A 25,392-nucleotide genomic window follows, 5' to 3' on the forward strand; every position below is an offset into this window, starting at 1 on the left:
TGTCGTAAATTAGGTGACCATATGTGCGTGGGTTTATCTCTGGGCATTCTATCCTGTACCATTGATCTATATTTCTGTTTTTGTGCCAGTACCATACTGTCTTGATTACTGTACCTTTGTGGAATAGTTTGAAGTCGGGGAGCTTGATTCCTCCAACTCCGTTTTCCTTTCTCAAGATTGCTTTGGCTATTCAGGGTCTTTTGTGTTTCCATACGAATTGTAAAAGTTTTTGTTCTAATTCTGTGAAGAATGCCATTGGTAGTTTGACAAGGATTGCACTGAATCTGTAGATTGCTTTGGGTACTATAGTCATTTTCACAATGTTGATTCTTCCAGTCCAAGAACATGGTGTATTTCCCCATCTGTTTATGTCATCTTTGATTTCTTTGATCAGTGTTTTATAGTTTTTGGAGCACACGTCTTTAAGAGTGGCGAGAGTGGACATCCTTATCTTGTTCCTGATCTTAGTGGAAATGCTTTCAGTTTTTCACGATTGAGTATGATGCTTGCTGTAAGTTTGTCATGTGTGGCCTTTATTATGTTGAGGTAGGTTCCCTCTATCCCCATTTTCTGGAGAATTTTTATCATAAATTGGTGTTGAATTTTGTCCAAAGCTTTTTCTGCATCTATTGAGACGATCATATGGTTTTTATTCCTTAATTTGTTAATATGGTGTATCACATTGATTGATTTGCATATATTGAAGAATCCTTGCATCCCTGGGATAAATCCCACTTGATCATGGTGTATGCTCCTTTTAATGTGCTGCTGGATTCTGTTTGCTAGTATTTTGTTCAGGATTTTTGCATCTATGTTCATCAGTGATATTGGTCTATAATTTTCTTTTTTGTGATATCTTTTCCTGGTTTTGGTATCAGGGTGATGGTGGCCTTGTAGAATGAGTTTGGGAGTGTTCCTTCCTCTGCAATTTTTTGGAAGAGTTTGAGAAGGATAGGTGTTAGTTCTTCTCTAAATGTTTGATAGAATTCACCTGTGAAGCCATCTGGTCCTGGACTTTTGCTTCTTGGAAGATTTTTAATTACAGTTTCAATTTCATTACTTGTGACAGGTCTGTTTATATTTTCTAATTCTTCCTGGTTCAGTCTTGGAAATTGTACCTTTCCAAGAATTTGTCCATTTCTTTGTGGTTGTCCATTTTATTGGCATACAGTTGTTTGTAGTAGTCTCTTATAATCCTTTGTATTTCTGTGGTGTCAGTTGTGATTTCTCCTTTTTCATTTCGAATTTCATTTCGAATTTATCAGTTTTGTTTATCTTCTCAAAGAACCAGCATTTAGTTTTATTGATCTTTGCTATTGTTTTCTTCATTTCTATTTCATTTATTTCTGCTCTGATCTTTATGATTTCTTTCTTTCTACTGACTCTGGGTTTTCTTTGTTCTTCTTTCTCTAGTTGTTTTAAGTGTAGAGTTAGATTGTTTCTTTGAGATTTTTCTTGTTTCTTGAGGTGAGATTGAATTGCTCTAAACTTCCCTCTTAGAACTGCTTTTGCTGCGTCCCATAGGTTTTGGGTTGTCATGTTTTTGTTGCCATTTGTTTCCATGTATTTTTTTATTTCCTCTTTGATTTCTTCAGTGATCTCTTGGTTATTTAGTAGCGCACTGGCTAGCCTCCATGTATTTGTGTTTTTTACAGTTTTTTTCCTGTAATTGATTTCCAATCTCATAGCATTGTTGTCAGAAAAGATGCTTAATATGATTTCAATTTTCTTAGATTTTCCAAGGCTTGATTTGTGACCCTAGATGTGATGTATCCTGAAGAATGTTCCATGTGCACTTGAGAATAATGTGTATTCTGCCACTTTTGGGTGGAATGTTCTATAAATATCAATTAAATCTGTCTGGTCTATTGTGTCATTTAAAGCTTGTGTTTCCTTATTTATTTTTTGTTTGGATGATCTGTCCATTGGTGTAAGTGGGGTGGTAAAGTCCCCTACTACTATTGTGTTACTGTCAATTTCTCCTTTCATGGTGGTTAGCATTTGCCTTATGTATTGAGGTGCTCCTATGTTGGGTGCATAAACATTTATAATTGTTATATCTTCTCTTGGATTGATCCTTTGATCATTATGTAGTGTCCCTCCTTCTCTCTTGTAACAGTCTTTATTTTAAAGTCTATTTTATTTGATACGAGTACTGCCGCCCCAGCTTTCCTTTGATTTCCATTTGCATGGAATATCTTTTTCCATCCCTTCACTTTCAGTCTGTATGTGTCCCTAGGTCTGAGGTGGGTCTCTTGTAGACAGCATATATATGGCTCTTGTTTTTGTATCCATTCAGCCAGTCTGTGTCTTTTGGTTGGGCATTTAATTCATTTACATTCAAGGTTATTATCAATCTGTATGCTCCTATTACCATTTTCTTAATTGTTTTGGGTTTGTTTTTGTGGGTCTTTTTCTTTTGTGTTTCCTGCCTGGAGAAGTTTCTTTAGCATTTGTTGTGAAGCTGATTTGGTGGTGCTGAATTCTCTTAGCTTTTGCTTGTCTGAAAAGCTTTTGATTTCTCTGTCGAATCTGAATGAGATCCTTGCTGGGTAGAGTAATCTTGGTTGTAGGTTTTTCTCTTTCATCACTTTGAGTATATCCTGCCACTCCCTTCTGGCCTGCAGAGTTTCTGCTGAAAAATCAGCTGATAACCTTATGGGGATTCCTTTGTGTGTTATTTTTTGTTTTGCCCTTGCTGCTTTTAATATTTTTTTCTTTGAATTTAATTTTTGTTAGTTTGATTAATATGTGTCTTGGTGTGTTTTTCCTAGGGTTTATCCTGTATGGGATTCTCTGTGCTTCCTGGACTTGGGTGACTATTTCCTTTCCCATGTTAGGGAAGTTTTCAGCTATAATCTCTTCAAATATTTTCTCAGACCCTTTCTTTTTCCCTTCTTCTTCTGGGACCCCTATAATTCGAATGTTGTTGTGTTTAGTGTTGTCCCAGAGGTCTCTGAGACTGTCTTCAGTTCTTTTCATTCTTTTTTCTTTATTCTGCTCCTCTCAGTTATTTCCACCCTTTTGTCGTCCAGCTCACTTATTCGTTCTTCTCCCTCAGTTATTCTGTTATTGATTCCTTCTAGTGTATTTTTCATTTCAGCTATTGTGTTGTTCATCTCTGTTTGTTTGTTCTTTAGTTCTTCTAGATCTTTGTTAAACATTTCTTGTATTTTCTCAATCTGTATTTCCGAGATTCTGGATCATCTTTACTATCATTACTCTGAATTCTTTTTCAGGTAGATTGCCTATTCCCTCTTCATTTAATTGGTCATGTAGGTTTTTACTTTGCTCCTTCATCTGTGACATAGTTTTTTGCTGTCTCTTTTTTTTTTTTTTTTTTTTATGAGTGGGATTGTGTTCCTGTCTTCCTGGTTGTTTGGCCTGAGGCTTCCCACACTGGACTTTGTAGGCTGTTGTGTAGAGCTGGGTCTTGGTGCTGAGATGAGGACCTCCATGAGACCTCACTCTGATGAACAGTCCCTGGGGCCTGAGGTTCTCTGTTAGTCCAGTGGTTCGGACTGGGAGCTCCCACTGCAGGAGCTTCGCCCGACCCTCGGCTCATGAACCAAGATCCCGCAAGCTGCCTGGGGCGGCAAAAAAAAAAAAAAAAAGAGGACAATAACAAAGTAAAAAATAAAATTAGACTAGGAAACTAACAGACATGCTAGAAAGAATATAAAAATAAAAATATAGATGAGTCAACAACCGGAAGGTACCACAGTACCACAATAGTAAAAAAGAGGAGGAGGGAAAAGAAAAAAAAAAGGCGGGGGGCGAAGGCCTTGGCTGTGGAGGCCAGGGCCTAAGCAAGGGTGTGGTTTGGGTGGTGGGCAGGGCCAATGCTCAGGACCCACAAGGCTGGAAAAGGCCCTGGGGACTGTGGGGGTGGGGCTTTAGGCTCAAGGAACAGAAGGGGCCCAGGCGTGCCCCCCACCCCTGGTCTCAGAGGGCAGCGGACCTCACTTGGGAGCCCAGCAGGCTTCCTGGGCTCGAGTGGGCCAGGCGATCGCCCTCCACTCCTCTCCCGTTCCTCTCGGAAGGCCCCTCCTGCCTACATCTCCTGATCTCCCCGGCCTCACGGGTGCCGACCCTGTCTGGCCTCCACTTCTCGCCCCCACTCAGTCCCCCCACATCCTGCTGGTTCACTTGGGGGTTCCTCCCGTCTCCTTGGGCGTCAGGGTCCCCCACCAGCAGCCGGCAGTAGAAACGGCCCCAAGAGTTGAGTCATAGAAGATAAACTAACCCCTAACCCATGGATAACTCACCCTACCCTTTGGCACTGGAGCAGCTCTAGTTAAACTTTCCCACACCCTCCGTTGCCAGGACTGCTCGAGAAGGGTGAAGTGGATGCCGCAACTCTCCAGTCCTGTGACCCCATCTCCCAGGTGGGCCATTTCCTCCCTGGTTACATTGGCAGCTCAGGGAGGGCCGCGTCGAGCCCCTGGCTGGGCTGAGTTCACCTGGCTTCTGACACCTCGGCTTCTTCCAAATTTCCATCCTTTCCCAATCGTTCTATTGGGATAACGACAACCAGGCATGCAGTCATGATGGCGGCTCCTTAGAGAAATTTAGGGCCAGATGGAAGCCCAGGCAGGGCCCTTTTCAGGGAGGAGCCGCTGGGCCAGGGTCTGGGCTGCGTGCAGCGTGCAGCGGCAGGAGGGGCCCAGCCAGCGGCCTCTGAACCTGGATCTCCGAGCTGGTGCCCAGGCTGGGTGTCATCTCACATTTCCTGGAAGCAGCCTGTCTGAAGAAGCACACAAAGTCCAGGAAGGAGATCCCAGCCTCCCTGAGAGCTTGCAGGGCTGCCCGTCAGCGCTAATGGAAATAATAGCTTAGATTCCTAAGTGACCCTCCAAAATCCTGCATCCCCTTGACAAAGCCCCTCCCATATGGAACTGACGGGCCTGCTGCTGCCTTTCTGGTTGGATGAGGTGATTTCTACCCCTCTGTTTTGTTTAAAAAATATTCAGAAGCACACGAGCTTGGCACACCCGAGTAGATAATGACGTGTTTATCTTTCATGTTCCGTTCCAGACCCTTTCCGAAGGATACCAGATTTTACAGAGATTTCATCTGAATGCGTTGCATTTAATCTAATAATTTGTGATAGCCCCACATTTGTTCTACAGAAAACAAGCAGAGGCCTGTTGGAAACGTACATTCAAGGCAAGGTTGTCCTACAGGACAAAGCCGAAAGCAGCCCGGACACACCCTGGAGCTAGAGGGCTGTTCTGGTTTCTCGTCTCTGCCTTTTGGCCTGACCTCCTCCGAAGCCATTTTAAAGAAATTAATGTTACGCTATAAATTCTACTGAGGTAACAGGCCTTCCTGCTTCAGTGAAAAGATGATGGCATTGGATGAGATGGCAAAGGAACAGGACCTGCTGCCGCGGCTTCTCAAGTGCTGAGTCCAGAAGAATCTGTAAAGAAGTGAAAGCTCAGCACTTTAACTCTCCCTCATTTAACTGCGTTAAAGCCCGTTAACCCTTGTCTCAGCTCTGGGGGAGTTTGCATCGTCGAGAGGCCGGCTTCTTGCCTGGAGACGTGAGTGCCACCCAGAGGTCCAGTCTGGCCATTCTGCAGCCAGGCTCCTCTGGGGACTTGGGGTTGAGACGGAGCCCTGCCTGTGCCAGACCCTCCCTCTGGCCGTGGGGGCAGCTGCAGGTGGGCGCAGGCCGCTTACCAGGTGCCGGCACCTGCACCAGCATGAGTACGACGGGGGTCCACATGGGGGCAGGTAAAGCAGCACACGTGTGAGGGGACAGAGCAGGCGAGAGAGAAATGAACTCCTGGAAATGCTCACCGAGGTCCAGGGAGGAGACGGCTCCCAGTCAGGGCGACAAGCACGAACAGGGCTGGCGGGGATAGGGGACTGCGGTGCCAGCGAAGAGAGGGGGGTGCCCCCCCGGCACCCCGGCCCGGCTGCCCCTGCGAGAGCCCTGAGCGCGCCTGTCTGGGAGCCCTGGGCCCCCCTCTCGGTGGGGCTCATCCACCGCCTTAGCCCCCAGCGCCTCTTTCCTGGGGTGTCTCCTGTCGGGGGGAAGACGTTGTCCTCTCCCTTCAGGTGCTTCTGGCACATCTGAGAATTAAATTGACAGGCGACAGATCAACAGGAGGAAATCAGAAAAGTTTAAAAGCATGCGCATGGGAGAGGCCCAGGAAAACGAACTCCCCCAATGGCGGAAGCCCTCACCTTAAATCCCATCTTCAGCCCCAGACGAAGGAGTATGTCAGGGATGGGGGTTTGGGACTCAGAGCGGGAGGGAGGCAATTCACCTGGAGACGGAAAAGCAAACGTTTGGTGAACGCGTGTTTGCTGGGCCAGGCAGGAACCGTGGACATAGAAGTTTCAGCAAACAGTTTTTACTACAGTTACCTGTGGTGACGCCCCCTTCCTGGAACAGGTCCTCCATCTACATTCTTTTAGGCAGTTAGGGGAAGGCTCTTCCTGAGTCTTTTGGGCCTTAGAATCATAAGTGAATTCTATTTATATATATAATCATCATAATAAATTAATCCTCATGCCACAGAGACACGATTTGGGGCGCACGTTCTGTCCCCTCGCTCCTAACCGCTGACTTGTGTGGCTCAACCCCATCACACAGCCGCCCTTGCTCCTGGGGGATCACGTCCCCACACCCTAGAGCAGCCCCCCTCGGGGTCAGAAGGTCCACAGAGATGCGGGAAGTGCGGTCCTGGACTGGGCCGTGGTGCCGGGGGAACCTGCCATGCCTCTGTTTGGACTCATCACCCTGGTTTTGGGGTGTGGCTCCCACTTGAGATGGACAGGGCAGGGCCAGCGGGGCGGCAGTTTTCAGAGCCCGCGGGTGTTCAGAGACGCAGGTGCTGGGGGCGCGGCCACCAAGAATCTGTGCTAGTCGCCCACCAGCACAGGACCCCGGCCACTCCCCGGGGCAGTGGGTGCGGGCACACTGTCTGTGGCTGTCCTTTCGGGCCAGGAGGAAGGGGCTGAAGTGTGAGTCTGATGGCTGTGTGTCAGGCTGGTCGAGGAAAGAAGGCCCCTGTTTTCTGGGAGTCGTTTGGGTACGAGCTGATCATGAATGTCTGCCTGGTGAGGTCCTAGCAGAGCTCGGGGTGGGGGGCTGTTTCCACGATGGACGTGGCACCCTGTTGATGGAAAACGTGGGCACAACTGAGAGCAGGACACGTGGCGCTGTGAGCAAGGCCCATGCTGGCCTGGGGGTGGGACTTCAATCAGAACGGCCCTGGGCCCGTGTCGTCGGCTTCAGGACCACGGGCAGCCCGCCGGGGGCAGCGGAGACGCGGGGCCCTCCCTGGACAGTGTCGGGGCCGGGCCCTGTACCTTGTCCAAAGTGCCGTAGATACTTCTTTGCTGCCGCAGGAGACGGCCGTGGATGGCTCTGGAGACCTGGGGTCCCTAGTGCTCGGGGTGGGGTGACTCTGGAGAGCTCCGCGGCCTTCCCAGAACCGGCCCGGCTGGCCTCCACCCCGCGTCCCAGAAGCAGACTAGCACCTTCCAGTGTTCTCTGTGGCTATGCAAGGGCTCCTGGATCATTCTTTCTTCACCTCCTCGCCCCCCGAGGAAACCCATGCAAAGGGTCCGCCGGCCCCCAGCCTCCAAGAGCTGTTCCAAGTTCAGCACCTGAGCCCCCAGGTCGCGGAGCCAAGGGTGGGGGTGGATGGGATGCGAGAGGCGGCCTGGGTGCAGAAGGCCACCGGCCAGCATCTGCCTCAGGCCGCTGTCGGGGAGGGAGCCTGATGCCCGCGCAGTCCTGCCCTGGAGGACCCGGAGCAGCCCTGGCTTCTACCCGCGGGACCCCAGCTTCGCAATGCCAGAAGTATCTCCACCCGTGGTCACGAGCGTCTCCTGGCCGCAGGGTCACCCCCGCTGGGAGCCGGCGGCGTGCAGGGCAACTGAGAGCAGTGTTGGGGGCCTCCCTGCACCGGGCCGGCTGGGTGTTACCTTTCCAGGTCGCCGGAACCCTCCCTTCACTTTCAGAAGAGCCCCAGGCCCACCAAAAAATAAACAGATAAAAAATAAAAAACTCCTGCAGGAAAACCCAGCCTATTAGAACTTGGCTTGCTCCGCTGAAACTTAAGGTCATTGATAAAGCTTCAGTGAAGCACGGTGAGTTATTTCTAGAGATCCGCCGATGACCGTCCCTACGGCGAGTGCCCCTATGGTGTCTACCAGACAGCGTGGTCACTTACAAACTCGCTAAAAGAGTACATGTCTCCTTACGTGTTCTTACAAGATAAAATTTAAATTTAAAGATTAGCTTATTGGCACAGGGAAGGCTGCAGAAGGTCCCACCGCAGAGAAGCCTGCCCGGCTCTCGCTCACGCCAGGCCTGCCAGCATCCAAGGTGCCACATCCTCAGGGGACACCAAGGCTGCCGGCCTGGTGCCCCTGGGGACTCGGGTGAAGGTCAAATGAGCTCACATTCAGACGAGTCCCTGGCAGCTGTAATGTAACCCGAAGCAAGGTGCTGGGACTCTTCCAATGGGTATGAAGCTTGGCTCTGCAGTGCAAGGGCTGAGGGAGGCTGGAAATCCTTCCCCAAGGCGGGGCCTCGGGGCGCACAAGCCCACATCACGTGATGGCTGCTGGGACCTGACCCAGAGGAGAGAAAGTCACTCCCCCCTCCTCCACAAAGGCACAGCCTTCCCGCCAAAGAGCGCGTCAGCCTCTGCCCGTCAGAAAGAATCAGGAGGCCCTGTGGGTCAGCCTCACGCTCTGCCCGCCTTGCTGAGGGCCCCCTTCCAACCGGACACGTGGTGGGCGGGCGGCTGCCCTCCGCCTCCTTGAGGGCTTCTCCCCGCAGGAGGTGGAGACTGAAGCGATGGGACCCCGGCCCCACAGAACCCTCCTTCCGGGTGGGCCTGCAGAGGACGCCTCTCCACCCGGGGGGCCCTGCTTGCTCTGCCCACCCCCAGTGATGCTACTGGGACGGTTACAAGGCTGAGAGAGGCCCGTAGGGAGAGACCCCCGCGTGCTCCATCCCTGACAGCGAGGGGAGGGCCGCGGGGGCTCCGATGCACAGGGGAGATGAGCCGCCTGACGCGAGGAGTGGCCCTGAGCAGCCGCGGACGGTCTCGTTCAGCGTCGCCCCTGTCCCTGCGGCTCCGGCTCTGCTCCTCTGGTGCTCTCAGACCTGCGTGGCTGGAGTCCCCGGGCGTCTGGCAACGCGTCCTGCCTCCAGATCAGGGCGGGCCTTCCAGTTTCCGAGGCCCCATCAGTGTGGGGTGTGACCTGGGACTTTAGGGCCCTGCAGTTTGGTTGGTTGTAGGTTGTCTGGAGGTCTTCGTGTTTCCAGTAAAAATCTGCTGAAGTTCAGTTCTGGGCTTCCTTCCTCACGGAAATCTTCTCATCTGTTACTTGTACGTGTTTCCAGTATTTCTGTAAACTTTTCCAAAGAAGTCTGTTGGGAGGTGCTTTCATTTTTCTGTCCCACACTTGTTAACTACAGTGCCTGTGCTCGAGGTGTGTGCGTGAGCGTGTGAAGCTCCCGGGTAAGGTCACGTCAGAGGGCAGGGCCGCCAGCACCCCGGCCCCGCTGCTGGGTCTGGGACGGGGAATCTTGGAGGCATCTCGTGAAGTCTGCCGTGTGACACACACCCAGCCTCAGTTGTGTAGAACAGCTTTCACTTTTGGTGATGAAAATAATCAATAGACAGTCTCTGCTAAGGGTAGGAAAGAGTTTTCCTTGAGCCAAACTGAGGACTCTAGCCCAGAAGACAGCCTCTCAGGTAACCTGAGGAACTGCCCTGGAGAAGCAGGGTTTTCAGCACAGTGTTATGTCTTGTCAGAACAAAGAACATCAAGTCAGGGATGCATTCCTTCAAGGTTTAGAAAAACAACAGACCAGCACGTACTGAGTCAGTGTGGCCTTGGCCCCTGGGGAGGAAGGCTTACCATGGATGGAGGACCAGCACTGGCGTCCCGGGAAGGGAGGCATTTCATCTTTATTATTTTTTTCTTTTTATAAATTGATTTATTTATTTTTGTCTGTGTTGGGTCTTTGTTGCTGCACGCGGGCTTTCTCTAGTTGTGGTGAGCGGGGGCTACTCTTCGTTGCAGTGCGCGGGCTTCTCATTGCGGTGGCTTCTCTCGTTGCGGAGCGCGGGCTCTAGGCGTGTGGGCTTCAGTAGTTGTGGCTTGCAGGCTCAGTAGTTGTGGCTCGTGGGCTCTAGGGTGAAGGCTCAGTAGCTGTGGCACACGGGCTTAGTTGCTCAGCGGCACGTGAGATCTTCCCGGACCAGGGCTCGAACCCGTGTCCCCTGCACTGGCAGGCGGATTCCTAACCACTGTGCCACCAGGGAAGCCCCAGTCCGTATTATACCATGGACGTTCTTTACTTCTGGTCAGTGCACCCTTTTCTTTAATAATTAAAGCCGGCGTGCAGTGTGTGTTTGACAGGTCACCCACAGGCTGTTTAGTCAGCACACAATTCAAGGTAACTCACGTCGAGGCCACGACAACTGGCTGCACCTCAGTGCGGGAGAACGTCTCCCGTCGGGTGGTAATGATCCTGCTCTGGGGCGGGGCCTCGGCTGAGCGGAGGGAGGCCTGGACGCCGTGCCGGCCGGGCCGGGGCCACCTGCGGGCCGCTCCCTGGCTGCTGGCCGGCACCTCAGTCAGCCGTCGGCCAGACACTCGTGCGGCCCCTCAGCGGTCTCTGCTCAAGGGCGAGCTGGCGGCGTCTTCGAGCCCTGGGTCCCCACCGCGCTTTGCGGCTGGAGCCGTGGGAGGCCCCGGCGCATGGCAGGGACGCGGATCCTACAAGAGGGGCCGCGTGAGGCAGACGAGGGAGGAGAGACAGCACCGTGCCGCGTCTGGAAGCTTCGCTTCGCCACGCCACCCAGGGTGACATGTGACCTCCCTCTTCCCTTGAGTCCTCGTCTGTCACAGCTCCCTCCTGTTTGGGGCTCTCAGGCTGAGAGCAAAGGACGCCCTGTTGTCCCTATTGTCCCCAAAGAGCCTGGCCTCCGGCTCCCGCTGACGTCCCGGCAGCGGCCTGGGTGCGGGTGGCCCGCGGCCCCGTCCACGCCTTCCGCCGGTCAGACCTGCACACCCACTGCCCTTCACCTCCTTTTTTCTCAGTTGAATCACGCCATCAGCCTCTTCACGCCGGGGAGGGGCATGGCCTGCTTTGAGAAGCTACTCGTGCCCAGCCTGGCAAATCCAGGGGCTTCACAGAGCCCAGAAGCCACCTCGGTTCAGACCCCTGAGGTCCTTCACGTGACCCAGCACCTGACCCACCCGGGTAGTGACAGACCTCCAGACCATTCTCCTTCCTGCTCCGGGTTTGCTGGCGGCGCCTGCAGCACAGCACAGGGGAGGGTCCGCTCCACCACGTGTGTCATCGCAGTCCGTGGGAAGCGCGGTCTCAAACTCAGTACCTGTGAGGACCGCTGCTTTAGAAGAAAAAGATCCTGGCGCGGTGCCTTTGGCTGAGGAGTGGCACTTTCCTTCCCAAACAGTAAGATGTAGCAATGGAGGGAGACTCATGTATCACTGGACGAACTGGCTGTTGCAGAAAGAAGGCTCCAAGTGGCTGTGTGGTAACCATGGTGATGGAGAGGGTGCTGGCGACAGCAGGCTAATGTCTAACATGTCGTATTTCATCCGGTCCCCAGACAGCTCTCTCGGGCAGGTGCCGTCGTTACCCCCACTCCACAGGTGAGGAGACTGAGGCCCAGGAAACGCAATCACGCATTCAAGGGCACCCGGCTGGGAGGCAGGAGAAGAGCCAGGCGGTGTGGCCCCTGCCCTTCAGCATCGGGTCCTGGCCTGGGCTCTGGCCCCTGTGGAACGTGCATGGCCACAGGCCTCCCACCTTCGCTGAGCACCGGCCACGGTGCCTGCCCTGTGGTGGCCTTTGTGACGCCACCCAGGGCGCCTGGTCCTGCCCCGGGCACAGTGACAGCATCACGGGGCCACACGGCAGAGGCTGGACCACCAGGCTCTGATCCCGCGTTCAGGGCCCTCTCGGGGTGCTGGCTGGGCTGGGCTCGGCCCCAGGGTGCGAGCTGCTCAGTCCTGCCCCCGGGAGGCCAGGACGGCCTGTGGGACATTGAGGAGTTGGGGATGCCAGCGCTTGCTCCTCTGATGGACCAAGGGTCACAAGAGAGGTGACCTGGCTGCCCACCCAGAGCGGCTGAACTAGATCTCGAGGTGGCACCCAGGGTCCATTGCTCAGGTTTCCTGCCGTGGAGGCTGGTGATGGGTGCAGGTCACACCATGACCCTCATTGAACATGGGCTGATCTCTGGGCCAGATGGGAGTATGCAGGGTGCTGTTCCTCATAAGTCAGGGTGATGTGTGCGGTTACCGCCAGTGTCTGGTGGACAGCGGGTGCGGGAGCCCAGGGCTGGCAGGAGAGCATTCTGCAGAGAAGGTGGGGCTGGGTCCAGGGAGCTCCAGCCTGAGCTGAGGGCGAGCTGGGGCCAGGTCAGCCTTGGACGCGTGATTGTGCTCAGGGGGCGCTGGCTGGGGACCGGGTGGGCTCAGCAAACACTGAGTAAGGCCCTGGGGCACGGGGCAGAGTAGGGCCTGGCGGGTGAAGGACGAGCAAAGCCTCCTCCTCCTCATGCACCAGCAGCCACGGGGACAGGCGGTGAGGTGGCCGAGAGAGTCTGGGATTCTGCAGCCAGAGACCGGGGTCCATCCCCGTCGTCTCTCTGGACTTGAATTTCCTCTCTCTCATTGAGGTAGCTGTGGCCCTTTCAGACTGGATGTGTGTGTCCCCCCAGAATTCATAAGTTGAAGCCCCAGTGTGTGGGGGGTCCCTTGGGGGGTAATTAGGGTTAGATGGGTCATGAGGAAAGGCCACGTGACCACCTGACAGGCGGCACCGTCTGCAGGCCAGGAGGGTCCTCACCAAGGACCCGTCCATGCTGGCACCCCCAGCCTCCAGAACGGCGAGAAAAGACAGGTCTGTGGATTAAGCTGCCCAGGCTCTGGTACTGGGTTATGGACACCTGAGACAACCGATACAGATTTTGGTTCCTGGTTCCGTGAGTGCGGCAGGGGCTTCTGTTACAAACCCTGAAAATGCAGAAGCAGCTTTGGAACAGGTGACGGAGAGAGGCTGGGAGGCTTGACGTTTGGCCTTAAAGGCAGTTCTGGCGAGGGTCCTTCGAGAGTGATCGTGAACAGACTCTGGTAGGTGCGTGAATGCTAAAGGACATCCAGGTGGAAGGAGGGACACGCTACTGTTAATGGCAAGGAAGGCAGCCCTGGTTAGAAAGTGGCAAAGAGGGCAGCCTAGCTGTGTCCTCGTGTCTTGCAGAAGGTCGATGTTGGGTACTTAGCTGAGGAGATTTCTGAGCAGCATTGAAGGAGAGGCGTGGTTCCTCCTGGTGGCTGGCTGTTAAATGCAAGAGGAAAGAAATGAGTTGCTTGTTAACCAAAAAGACCAGAGCTTGGACATTTGGAAAACCCTTAGCCTCACCATATTGTACAAAATGAGAAAGCGTGCTCTGAAGAGACGCCAGGGATGTGGCCAAACCACCATTTGATAAAGAGACCACGGGTGCAACTCATGGACTAAACCAGCTGTCGCAGCCAAGCCAGGAATAGAGGTGGGATTAAAGCACCAAGGACTCTGCCAGCCTGAACTTCGGGGGTCAGGGGAAGCAGGGTGGAGGGGAGGACGGCTGTGGGGCTCCTTGGATTCTGCAGGACCAGACCACAGGGCTGTTTGGCTGCAAACATGCACTCTTCTTCCGGGAAAGGGATGAAGGGCCCTGAAGGCTGTTCAGAGGTGGCCTCTGACCAAAGCCGGGGGTGGGGGGGGGGGTGCCTGGAAGAGAGGCGTTGACCAAAGAGGATTGTTCTCCAACTTGGGATCTAGTGGAACTTGCCTGGCTAAGTTTTGGACTTGCTTGGACCTGTCACCCCCTCCTCTTCCCATTTCTCCTTTTGGGAATGGGAATGTCTATTTTCTGCCTTCCTCACCTTTGCATTTGGGAAGCATGTAATTAGTTTGGTGTCACAGGCTCACAGCTGGAGAGGAAATTTGCCTCAGGATGAATCATAGCTCGAGCTCACCCACATCTCATTTAGATGATAGTTAGATGAGACTTTGGACTTTAGACTTTTCTAAGTTAAAATTAAAATACCTTATTATATCATATTAGGTATACCACATAGTGAATTGATATTTTTACACATTATGAAATGTTCACCCCGAGAAGACCAGTTTTCATCCGTCACCATACAAAGTTGTTGCAGTGCTATTGACTACGTCCCCTATGTGTACATCGCATCCCTGTGACTTATTTATTTTATAGCTGGAAGTTTGAACCTCTTAATCCCCTTTACCTGTTTCTCTCCTCCCCCAACCCCCTCCCCTCTGGCAACCAACAGTTTGTCCTCTGTATCTATGACTGTGTTTCTGTTTTGGATTATTTCTTCATTTGTCTTGTTTTTTAGACTCCACATACACATGGAATTATACAGTATTGGTCTTTCTCTATCTGACTTATTTCACTTAGCATAATACCCTCCAGGTCCATCCATGTTGTCGAAAATGGCAAGATTTCATTTTTTTATGGCTGAGTATATATATACACATTGTTGTCCATTGTATATATGTACCACATCTTCTTTATCCATTCATCTATCAGTGAGCACTTAGGTTGTTTCCATATCTTGACTATTATAAATAGTGCTGCAGTGAACAAGGGGTACATATATTTTTTCTAATTAGTGTTTTTGTTTTCTTCAGATAAGTACCCAGAAGTGGAATTGCTGGATCATATGGTAGTTCTATTTTTAATTATTTGATGAACCACCGTACTGTTTCCACAGTGGCTGCACCAATTTATATTCCCACTAACAGCACACAAGGGTTCCCTTTTCTCCACACCCTCACCAACACTTGTTATTTCTTTTCTTTTTGATAATAGCCATTCTGACAGGCGTGAGGTGATATCTCATTGTGGTTTGGATTTGCATTTCCCTGATGATTATAGTGATGTTGAGCATCTTTTCATATGTCTGTTGGCCATTTGTATGTCTTCTTCGAAAAAATGTCTATTCAGGTCCTTTGCCCATTTTTTTATTGGGTTGTTTGGGGTTTTTTTTTATATTGAGTTGTATGAGTTCTTTATATTTTGGATATCAACCTCTTATTGAATGTATGATTTGCAAATATCTTCTCTCATTCAGTAGGTTGCCTTTTCATTTTGTTGGTGGTTTCCTTTGCTATGCAAAAGCTTTTTAGTTTGATGTAGTTCTGTTTGTTTATTTTTGCTTTTGTTTGCCTTGCCTGATGTGCAGATCCAAAACAATCTTGCTAAGACCGATGTCAAAGAGCATACGCCTATGTTTTTAGGAGTCTTATAGATTCAGGTCCTACATTTAAGTCTTTAATCCATTTTGAGTTTATTTTTGTATATGATGTAAGAAGGTGGTCCACTTTCATTCTTTTTCATGTAGCTGTCCAGTTTTCCCAGCACCATTTATTGAAGAGGCTGTCTTTTCCCCACTGTATATTCTTGCCTTCTTTGTCAGAGATTAATTGACCATATAAGTGTGGGTTTATTTCTGGGCTCTCTAGCCTGTCCCACTGATCTATGGAGCTGTTTTTGTGCCAGTAACATACTGTTTTGACTACTGTCGCTTTGTAGTATAGCCTGAAATCAGAGGCTGTGATACCTCCAGCTTTGTTCTTCTTTCTCAAGATTGTTTCGGCTATTCAGGGCCTTTTATATGAATTTTGGGGTTTGTTCTAGTTCTGTGGAGAATGCCATAAGAATTTTGATAGGGATTGCATTTAATCTGTAGACTGATTTGGGTAGTATGGGCATTTTAATGACCTTAGTTCTTCCATGAACATGGTATTATCTTTCCGTTTATTTGTATCATCTGCCGTCACTTTCCTCAACGTCTTATGGTTTTCAGAGTACAGGTCTTTCACCTCTTTCGTTAAATCTATTCCTAGGTATTTTATTCCTTTGATGCGATTATACCTGGGATTGTTTTCTTTATTTGTCTCTCTGATAGTTCATTATCAGCAACAGATTTCTGTATATTGATTTTGTATCCTGCTACTTTGCTGAATACACTTATTAGTTCTAAGAGTTTCTTGGAGGAGTCTTTGGGATTTTCTATATATAGTATCATGTCATCTGCAAATAGTGACAGTTTTACCTCTTCCTTTCCAGTTTAGATGCCTTTTATTTACTTTTCTTACCTAATTGCTGTAGTTAGAACTTCCAATACTATGTTGAAGAGCAGTGGCGAGAGTGGGCATCCTTGTCTTGTTTCTGATCTTAGAGGAAAAGCTTTCAGCTTTTCACCGTTGAGTATAATTTAGCTGTGGGTTTCTCATATATGGCCTTAATTATGTTGAGGTATGTTCCTCTATATGTACTTTGTTGAGACTTTTTATCATGAATGTATGTTGAATTTTGTCAAATGCTTTTCCTGCTTTTATTGAGATGATCATATGATTTTTATCCTTTGTTTTGTTAATGTGGTGTATCACATTGTTGGATATACATATGTTAAACCATCCTAGCATCCCTGGAATGAATCCCACTTGACATGGTGTATGATCCTTACAATGTATTGTTGGATTCAGTTTGCTAAGATTTTGTTGAGGATTTTGGCATCTATATTCATCAAGGATATTGGCCTATAGTTTTCTTTTTGTGTGTTTGTGGTGCCTTTGACTGGTTTTGGTATCAGGGAAATGCTGGCCTCATAAAATGAACTTGGGAGTTTCCTTCCTCTTTAGTTTTTTGGAATAATTTGAGAAGGATGGGTATAAGTCTTCTCTAAATCTTGGGTAGAATTCACCTGTGAAGCCATCTAGACCTGGACCTTTGTTTGGGGGAAGTTTTTTGATTACTGATTCAATTTTGTTACTGGTATTTGGTTTATTTAGATTTTTCTATTCATGATTCAGCCTTGGAAGATTGTATGTTTCCATTCCCTCTAGGTTGTCGACTTTGTTGGCGTATAATTGTTCATAGTAACAATTTGTTACTCCTTTGTATTTCTGTGGTGTTAGTTGTAATTTCTCCACCTAATCACCATAGGATAATGAGGAGATGACAGGGAGGACATGGCACTCATAGGCCATGTTACAGGTTTACTTCGTTTTAATGAAATGAATTGACTCCCTGAAAAATTTAATGTCACATTTTATAAATCAAATTCTATTCTCTTTGATTTCCTTTAATTTCAGAGATAATTTTCCATAATTTTAATTGATTTTTAACTGGCAACAGTTCTTAATTTAAGCTTTAAATTTTGTTTCCTTTGGCCAAGTTTTTGCATTAATATTTTATGAAACAAGGCCTCTGGGGACAGACACTATCATTTTATTATTTGTAAAATGTTTTACAGTTTTTCTATAATGAATGAACGTCTCTTTTTTTCGTATTAGATTTCCAGATGACTCTTTTAAAGTAGGATGTGACTTTATTTCAGGATGTGTGAGTGTGTGCCGGTGTGCTTGTTGCCCTAATGTCGCCTGTAATCCCTTCTCTAACGTAATGACATTGCTTGTATGGGAGGCAGAGTGCAGACCCAGGTGCGTGTGTAGCACGAGAGCCGGAGCTTCTCATGCCTGCAGGCCTGGCTCCCACCCATTCCTATGCCTGGCGTGGCTGCCGTGCCTGGTGAGCTCCTACTCAAATGATGGCCCTTGCCACCCAAAGTGCAACTGGGGAGGGCAGCCTCGCCTGGGAGCCAGCTAGGCAGCCAGACACACGGATCAGAATCTCCACCCCCGTGCACCCCAGCACTTCATAGCACGACTTTTAAGCCCATGCCTGTCCCCTGGGCTGGGGCACTTAGTAGGTAGGGGACACAGTCTCCTTCTTTGATCACCTTCCCATGAAGCTGGGCCCTTCCCTGTGTCTTACCTGTCTGCCGTCTTCCAGAATCACTTATCTGGTTGCACAGGTGACCATCGGCTTCTAATTGATCACTTCCTTGGTTCTAGATCAGAACCATTTCAGACCTGCTGAATCAGAATCCTTGAGGGCAGAGCCCCACATCTACATTTTATCGAACTCCCTGGCTGGTTCTTTGTACAAGTTGGAGCCGAGAGCCCTGTGTTGGTCCCTGGGCTCTCCCAAGGCAAGGCAAGGGTTAACAGGAAGTGAAGTTGATTTTATTCGTTTAACAAAAATGTATTGGCAGGGAATTCCCTGGCAGTCCAGTGGTTAGGACCCCACGATTCCCTGCCGACGGGCCCGGGTTCAATCCCTGGTCGGGGAGCCAAGATCCCATTAGCTGCGTGGCCCTGCCAAAAACAAACAAGCAAAGATGTACTGGGAGCTAAAGATTTTGCAAACTTGTTTTTTTGCAAACATTTAAAAATATCCAGACACACCATAAAAACAGCAACAGAATCATATTTTTGTGAGGACTTTAATAGTTTAAACCAGCTCTTGCACTGATCTTAAACACTCGGTGAGCCAAACGCAAAGCCGGGACTGGACCGGGGCTGCCCTGGGCTCCTGGCGTCCAGTGCGCAGTCCGCCGTGGTGAGCTCTGTCAGGGGAGGGGCAGGCAGGGTGCGGGGTGGTCAGCTGCACAGGGAGCCAGGGTGTCGCAGGGGAAGGGCCGGCCCGGCTGGGTGGCCGGGGCCGTCATTCGTCTGGGGGAGCGAGGGCCCCTTTCTCTGGAGATGTGCCATCTGCCCCCCGCAGGCGGTGGGGGGCCAGGGGGCATTGTGTTCCCACAGTTCAGTTCAGATGTTTGGGGTCCCCCAGCAAGGCTGAAATGACTGAGCCTCGGTCATTCGGAGGGTCACTGGGGTGGAAAGTGACCCGTGCTCAGGGGAGGGGAATTAAGCCAGGTGCTGAGGGGGGGCTGTGAGGAAAGCGGTGGCCCCAAAAAGCAACAGGGCGCGATTCCCCACGCCGCCCGGGCTTGCGAAGGCCCGGGGAAACCCCAGCAAACCCGTGCTCCTGTAGCGTAAGCTGTTGACCCAGATCCCCCCCAGCGCGCGTCCTCCCTCTCCCGCCGCCCGCGAGGGGCCCATCGGCGGGTTCTCGGCTGCGCCCGCAGACCAGGGCGGCCCGGAAGGGCTGGACCAGCCCCCGAGCCCGCGCTCCGCTCCACGGGGTGTGTGGACGCGGACGTCTGGGGAGGGCGGCGTCCGCCGAGGTCAGTGGGAGGGTGACCGGTGGTGACTGACCACGGGGAGTGACAGGAAATCCCCCCGCGTGTGGGCGCCCGGCTCCAAACCCGCAGCCGCCGGCCTCGCGCGCCCTCCGTTCCCGGGGCTCCTGCGGGTCCGAGAGGCAGGCGCTCGCTGATGGAACGTGCTCGTCAGGAGGAAGGACAGCCGCAGGGCCCCCCGCTGGCGAGCCCGTGCCCTCCATCGCGTCCGCTCGGCGGGTGCGTATCCGGTGCCCGCAGCGTTCTCGGCCCGGGCTGGACACGGGGGCGCCGGGACGTCAGAGCCACGTCCCCTGCCCGCATGGTGTTCTGGGGGAGCCCTGGGACGAGGCGGGTCGGGTGATGGCCCCCCCCCCCCTGTCGTGGACGGCACCACAGGGCCACTGGGAGCTCTGGGGACCCATCACGTGGCTCTTAGTTTTATTCACCTGTGTGCTTGCTTACACACACGTGCACACATACATACACATACATACGTATACACACGCGCACACGTACATGTACATGCACACATATATACACATGCACACACACACGCACGTACACATACATGCACACATACACCCATGCACACACACTTGCACATACACGCACACATATATACACACATACATACACATGCATACACACATACAGTTAAATCACTTTTAAGAGTTTTGGGCTTCAGGATCGCACTTGACCATTTGATACCCTGTGGCTTTTTTTCCTGAGACCCGGCAGTGTTTGGGTGTCTGGCTGCGGCGTGGCTCCCCTTCCAGAGGCCCCGAGGTCCAGGGACCACCAGCCCACCGGAGCCAGTGCCTATCCTGCTGGTCTCAGGTTAGGAGACTGTCATCCTGGGAGCCCCTTCCTCTGCATGGTGGCCACAGGAGCCCGGCTGCTTGGAGGACGGGGACGCCTCTGAGCCAGCTGCATGGCGCCCCCTGGTGGCCAAATGACCGAAGCTCTCCTAAGTGTGCCCCACACACATCTCTCTTGGATGTTGGAAGAGGGCTGCCCTGTGCCACGTTCCCCGCACACCTGCTCCCCTCCAGGCCAGGGCTCGCCCGTGCCACCCGTGGACAGCATGCAGGACATCAGCTTCCATCCTTCCTATCAGTACCAGTGCTGGGAGTAGAGAAAAACGTCAGATTTGTTCATACTGAAGTGTTATTGACTTACCTTGAGGATATGCACATCCCTACTAAGTGCACTTTAAGGGGATCTCAGCACCACTAACTGTCCCCAGCTTGGGCGGGCAGAGGAGTCCCCATCCAGCCGCCGTAGGGTCCGGCGGGCCCCGTGACCAGAGCAGACTCTGTGGTGGCCTCACCGACTCAGGAGCTCCGTGTCAGGCTCCGTGCGCTGCCTGTTTCACACCACACCCCATGCCAGCTAATCCGCATCCAATGTCAGAAAAGTAAATCCCAGGAGGGTCCTGGAACTGTCTAGATTCTAAGACGAGTACACTGCTCTGGAAGCATCTCTGCGTGTACACACTCCTCCTCCTCCACACCCCGCACTCACACGTGCACGCACACGCGCACCTCGGTTCCCCGTGTGGTACAGACCACACGGTGCTGCCGGGGCCTCCAGATGAGGCCGTGTCTGTACACATGGGTTCTGTGAGCCTGGGGCGGGGGGCGGCTAACGTGGAATAACCGGCCCCCCAGCCCACCCCCAGGTGAAGTTTCCAGGCTGGAACGCAGTCCTGCGATGGCGGGGCTGCTGTCGGATCGGCGCCTCCAGGCCCGGCTCTGTGCTGGCACCTGTGCCACACCTGGGGAAGGAAAGAGTTGGGAAAGCTTTCCGTCTCCGCTGTTCTCCTCCTCTGAGCATCTTTACGGGGCCGTGTTTAGAGTTTCCTGACAGGGTCCTACCCCCTCGCTGACAACAAGGGCCTCCGGGAGAACTAACCCACTTGGCCTCCATTCTGTGTGTCTCTCTAGAAAGACAAGAAGCCTGGGCTGCTGAAGCTGCTGGCCGGCGCGTCCACCAGGAAGAAGTCGCGCTCCCCGCCGTCCACCTCTCCCACCCACGACCCCCAGGCAGCGGTGGACGCCTCACTCCAGGGCGCGGTGGGGCCCGAAGTGTCCTCACTGTCAGTCCACGGCAGGGCCGGGTCCTGCCCCGTTGAGGGCGAGATGCAGGGGGCCTTGGGGTTGGAGCCGCTGCACAGGAAGGCGGGCTCCTTGGATCTGAGCTTCCCGTCGCCCTCCCAGCAGGCCCCTCTCTCCATGGCCGCCGTCCGCCCCGAGCCCAAGCTGCTGCCCAGAGAGAGGTAAGGGTGGGCCTGCGTCCTCCCGGGCCTGGGTGTGGTGGTCTGTGAGGTCTGGAGCCATGCTGGGGAACAGGGATGATGCAGGTTTCTGGGGTTTCAACCCGCCAGGCGGCCCTCACTATCCCATCGGCTCAGATAAAACGGGAGCACATTTCACATTCTGAGTTCATCTGGGTCCTGAGTTTGTATTTACAAGGGATCCATCTGGAAATCTGGTGGAGCTGATGGTGTCCTGAGCCCGGAGAGTGAGCAATGGAGTGAGGGACCTGCATCCCCCTGCCCCAAAAGAACCCACAGTGACCCCGGGCTGAGTTCCCCATAGGCCTGAGCGAGCCCCGCCCTGGGGCAGCTCTTGTTCCAGGCTCGGCCCACTCTGACACCTGGCCCCAAACTGCCTTCAGGGTTACACCATGTGAAATGTCCGGTATTCGTGTTTTTTGCCAAAGACAACAATTTCTTAGAGTTCAGCACAGAGTCTTCCAGGTCAGGAAACTGAGTCCCCCGAGGCCTCGGGTGGAAGGGGCCAGAGGCTGGTGTCCTGCTTGGGGGCCAGCCCGTTTGAGTCATGGGTCCTTAGAGAGCCTCAAAGAGGGCTGAGGGTGCTCAGGGGAGGAAATGCTTTCCTTTCTAAGTGCCCCTCCTCCTGGGAGAGCTGCCTAAAGGGTAAAAAGGGGAGCATCTCCTGAGCACACAGTCCTGGCATTCCTGGCAGATCCTTCCCCCCCCCGGCCACACTGACCGATGCCAGCCCTTCCGTGTGGCCTGAGACACACCACACACGTCACACGCACACCCAACATGTACACCACACACACACACACCAAGTGCACTCCACACACCCCCTCCTCTCTCCCTCCACTCCCCAAGGGAGCCTCCACCTTTGGGCGGCTCTCCCACGTCAGAACCTTCTTTCTTCCACGGGACCAACCCAGCTGCCTGTGATTTCTGAATGGGGGTCCCGGCCCCTCCTCTGGGTCCCAAAGTTGGGGGCTCTGGGGAATGACAGGTCCCTAAACGTGTCAAAGCTGCTCTCGTGTCTCCCCTGGGCTTCTGCCTTCCCAGATCCTCAACTTCTAGACTCCGCAAAGGGCTTAAAGACCCTGTTGTAAAGAAATCATGGGAGTCTAGGATTAACTAGGAAGTTCAGGGAATTACTCCCATTAGCTGACTCTCCTGTCTAATTGGGGATATTGTACCCGGGGCCCTGGGCGCCCTCCTGCCCCCAGAACCCTGCACAGCTCCTTAGTGACCACTACTGCCTAGCGCGGCCCTCACCCCGCGCAGCCCTCATGACTCCCATGTACCGGCCCCCAGCAGGTTGGAGCTGAGGACGTGGCAATGGCAACATGACCTTCAGGCCGGGGCAGCTCCCGAAACACCTGGACTCGGGCCGGTGGGTCACACTGACCTCGCAGCTGTGACCAAGAGTCCTGCACGGAGGGCGCACCCTCACTCACACCCCAGCCCCTGTTGGGGGGCCCGCCACGGGGGGCGGTGCGTGAAGGGCAGGCTGGGCTCAGTCCACGCCCCCAACATGCGTCACAATCGTGCAGCAAGAGAAACACCTGCCACTTAACAGCCATTTCACCCAAACGAGTGTCTGCTTTTTGAGTCCCGGCCCCTACATACAACATGGGGATGATAGTGCCTGGTGGCCATAATGGTCGCAAAACACCTAGATTAATACCTGGAACAGGATGAATGAGTAGTGAACGCCAAGGGCAACAACCACCGGAACAACGCACGGGATGACGTGTGAGACGACGCTGTGTGACATCACGTACACGACAGTGAGGCCGTGGGGAGGGCCGTGGTCCCCGCACCTCCGCACTGATTGACGGGCCTCCCCACGTGCTCACACGCCCAGTCCGTGTGTCCTCACCTCTCGCCGGCCTCTCAGCTGTTTGGCTCTGTTGGGATTTAGAAGTTTCTTGCTTTGATCTATTGTGGGTCATGGTAGGCTCCCAAAGACGTCTCTGCCCTGATCCCCAAACCAAGAATAAGGTGGCAGATGGACCGAGCAGCTGACCGTAAAGTGGAGAGGTCGTGCAGGCCCCGCGGCGGCCCGCGTGACCTCAGGAGTCCTCGCAGGTGGACGAGGAGCTCGGCCCGCCGTCTTGGCTTTGAGATGGAGGGAGAGGCCTCCACCGGAACGCCGCAGCCTCTGGGGGCTGGAGGGGGGGAGGGGACATGACCTACCCCGGAGCCTCCATCCCTCAACTTTGCCCCGTGAGGCTGTGTCGAACATCGGACTTCCAGAACCCCCAGGTGAGACGTGTACGTCGTCAGGCGCTGTTCGTGGGAATCCGTCAGAGCCGCCACAGGGACCCGAGGCGTGTGTAGACCTTAGAGTATGGTGTTCAGGGAGTATTCTTACCATTTTCAAGGTCCTGGAGGGACACTACTGTGGTGACCACAGCCCCCGACCCCAGACCACTTGTCCTCACGGGGACCGACACGGGTGCTCTGAAGGGCCCCTCCTGTGACACGGAGGACGTGCCCAACCCCACAGGCAAAGCGACTGCATCTGCAGCGGTCGGATTCCCTTCGAATTCTGCACCTTTGATTCCTGAGTCTGATGTCTACAGCGTGGCTGTGGTGGACGCAGCCGCTCAGGACAGTCTCTGACGTGTGACGCCAGGATCATGCCACTCTTCGCTTGGCCCTTTGGGGCCGCTGAGCATCCGTTTCTTTCAGCGTCTTGGAAGGATCTGGACAGAAAACTGAATGCTGGTCTTGTAGACGTTCAGCCCACATCATCCATCCGGGCTCATTAAATCACGGGATTGCTCAGAAGCACCAAATTAATTTTTTTCTAGCAAATTACACTTTTTAAAGTTGCTTGTTTCACATCTGGCAGTTGAGGCAAAAGCTAAAACTTACGTTGGGAGCGTGAGGAATGATCTCGACGCGTTCTTTCCTGGGGATTTGAGGGAAAGGGGGTGGGTGTTCGGAGGAGGAGGATGGGCAGGAAGCCTGGGGGGGGCCACGGTGCTGGTCCTGGCAGTCATGCAGCCTGGGCGCCGGGGTGTGGGAGCTGCAGTCTGCGTGTGCTGGCTGACCCCACGGGCGTTGCTGTGTCCCAGCTATCTGCAGGGATGCGGGGCTGGGAGGGCAGGAGCTGTTGTCCCCTTCCTCGCCTCATCCACACCCTGAAAGGGACCGCGGTGGCAACTGGCCTGGCCTGCATGCTGCAGGCACCTGGGGAGGCCGGGCCGGCCTCGCGACCCGCTTCCTCTCTGCCCCCTGCTTCCACCGCCTGGAGTGGGCTGGGCCCGTGAGCTCCTAGGGCCGGGCCGGGTCTTCTGCACGTGAGCGTCTTCACCAGTCCCCCGCACCATCCCCAGCTGGACGGGCCAGCCCCAGGCTGTGCGCAGGTGGTTGGAGGGGGATGAAGTCGGCCTCATTCGGCACCTCGGTCCTCAGGCGTCGGCGGGCAGATCCCGAGAGCCCCCGTTCCCTGGTCCCCGTCCCCCAGAATCCCCTCAGGTAGGGCCGGGGTCTCTTGTCTGTGGCCTCACTTCAAGAAGAGCTGACCTGGGACCTTCTGCTCTATAGCACCCCGGTTTCTCCAAGTCCAGGAAACAGCAGGTCAGAGGCTCTGCAGACGGAACCCCTTGAGGACCCTAGGGACCCCCAGCTGCCAGACGCGGATGGCCTCCGTCAGGGGCCGTTGGTCTGGCTGTGGCTGACAGGGAAGCCCGGCCCAGGGGACAGGGTCAGGCCAGGCGCTGCCAGGGAGGAGGGACAGGAGAGCCTGGAGTTCGGAGAGCGTGGGGAGGTGGCCGGAGGGAAGGGGGAGCACGGTCTGCATCTCTGGCCCAGGGAGGCCGCCTGGGCCTTTGGGGACTCGGAGGAGGACCCGGGCCCTGAGGGCGGGGCTGGGAGCAGGCAGCTGAGGACGGAGGGCGCCCGTGAGCTGCTCTCCCCGACCCGGCCCACAGGCGCTCCTGCTCTGCCAGTGCCCACGGCAGGGGTGCTGGCCAGACTGGGCC

The 25,392-nt window shown here is 53.3% G+C and overlaps 1 protein-coding gene across 4 annotated transcripts in view; it reads left to right on the top strand.

Moving 5' to 3' along the window:
• The window catches only part of SH3RF3 (SH3 domain containing ring finger 3), a 215,298-nt gene that overhangs the window by 186,240 nt on the left and 3,666 nt on the right, over window positions 1-25,392 (top strand). For 2 of the 4 annotated variants that reach the window (XM_068564640.1, XM_068564639.1), the window contains exons 10-11: window positions 21,066-21,397; window positions 22,712-24,107. In XM_068564640.1, the coding sequence (XP_068420741.1) occupies window positions 21,066-21,397; window positions 22,712-22,973 (594 nt within the window). In that variant the 3' untranslated portion in view covers window positions 22,974-24,107. Of the gene's footprint in view, window positions 1-21,065; window positions 21,398-22,711; window positions 24,109-25,392 lie in introns of those variants that run through there. The other 2 variants (XM_068564638.1, XM_068564637.1) reach the window with 2 other exon arrangements.

The sequence above is a fragment of the Eschrichtius robustus genome, chromosome 15 (assembly GCF_028021215.1).
Source record: "Eschrichtius robustus isolate mEscRob2 chromosome 15, mEscRob2.pri, whole genome shotgun sequence".
Classification (NCBI taxonomy): domain Eukaryota; kingdom Metazoa; phylum Chordata; class Mammalia; order Artiodactyla; family Eschrichtiidae; genus Eschrichtius; species Eschrichtius robustus.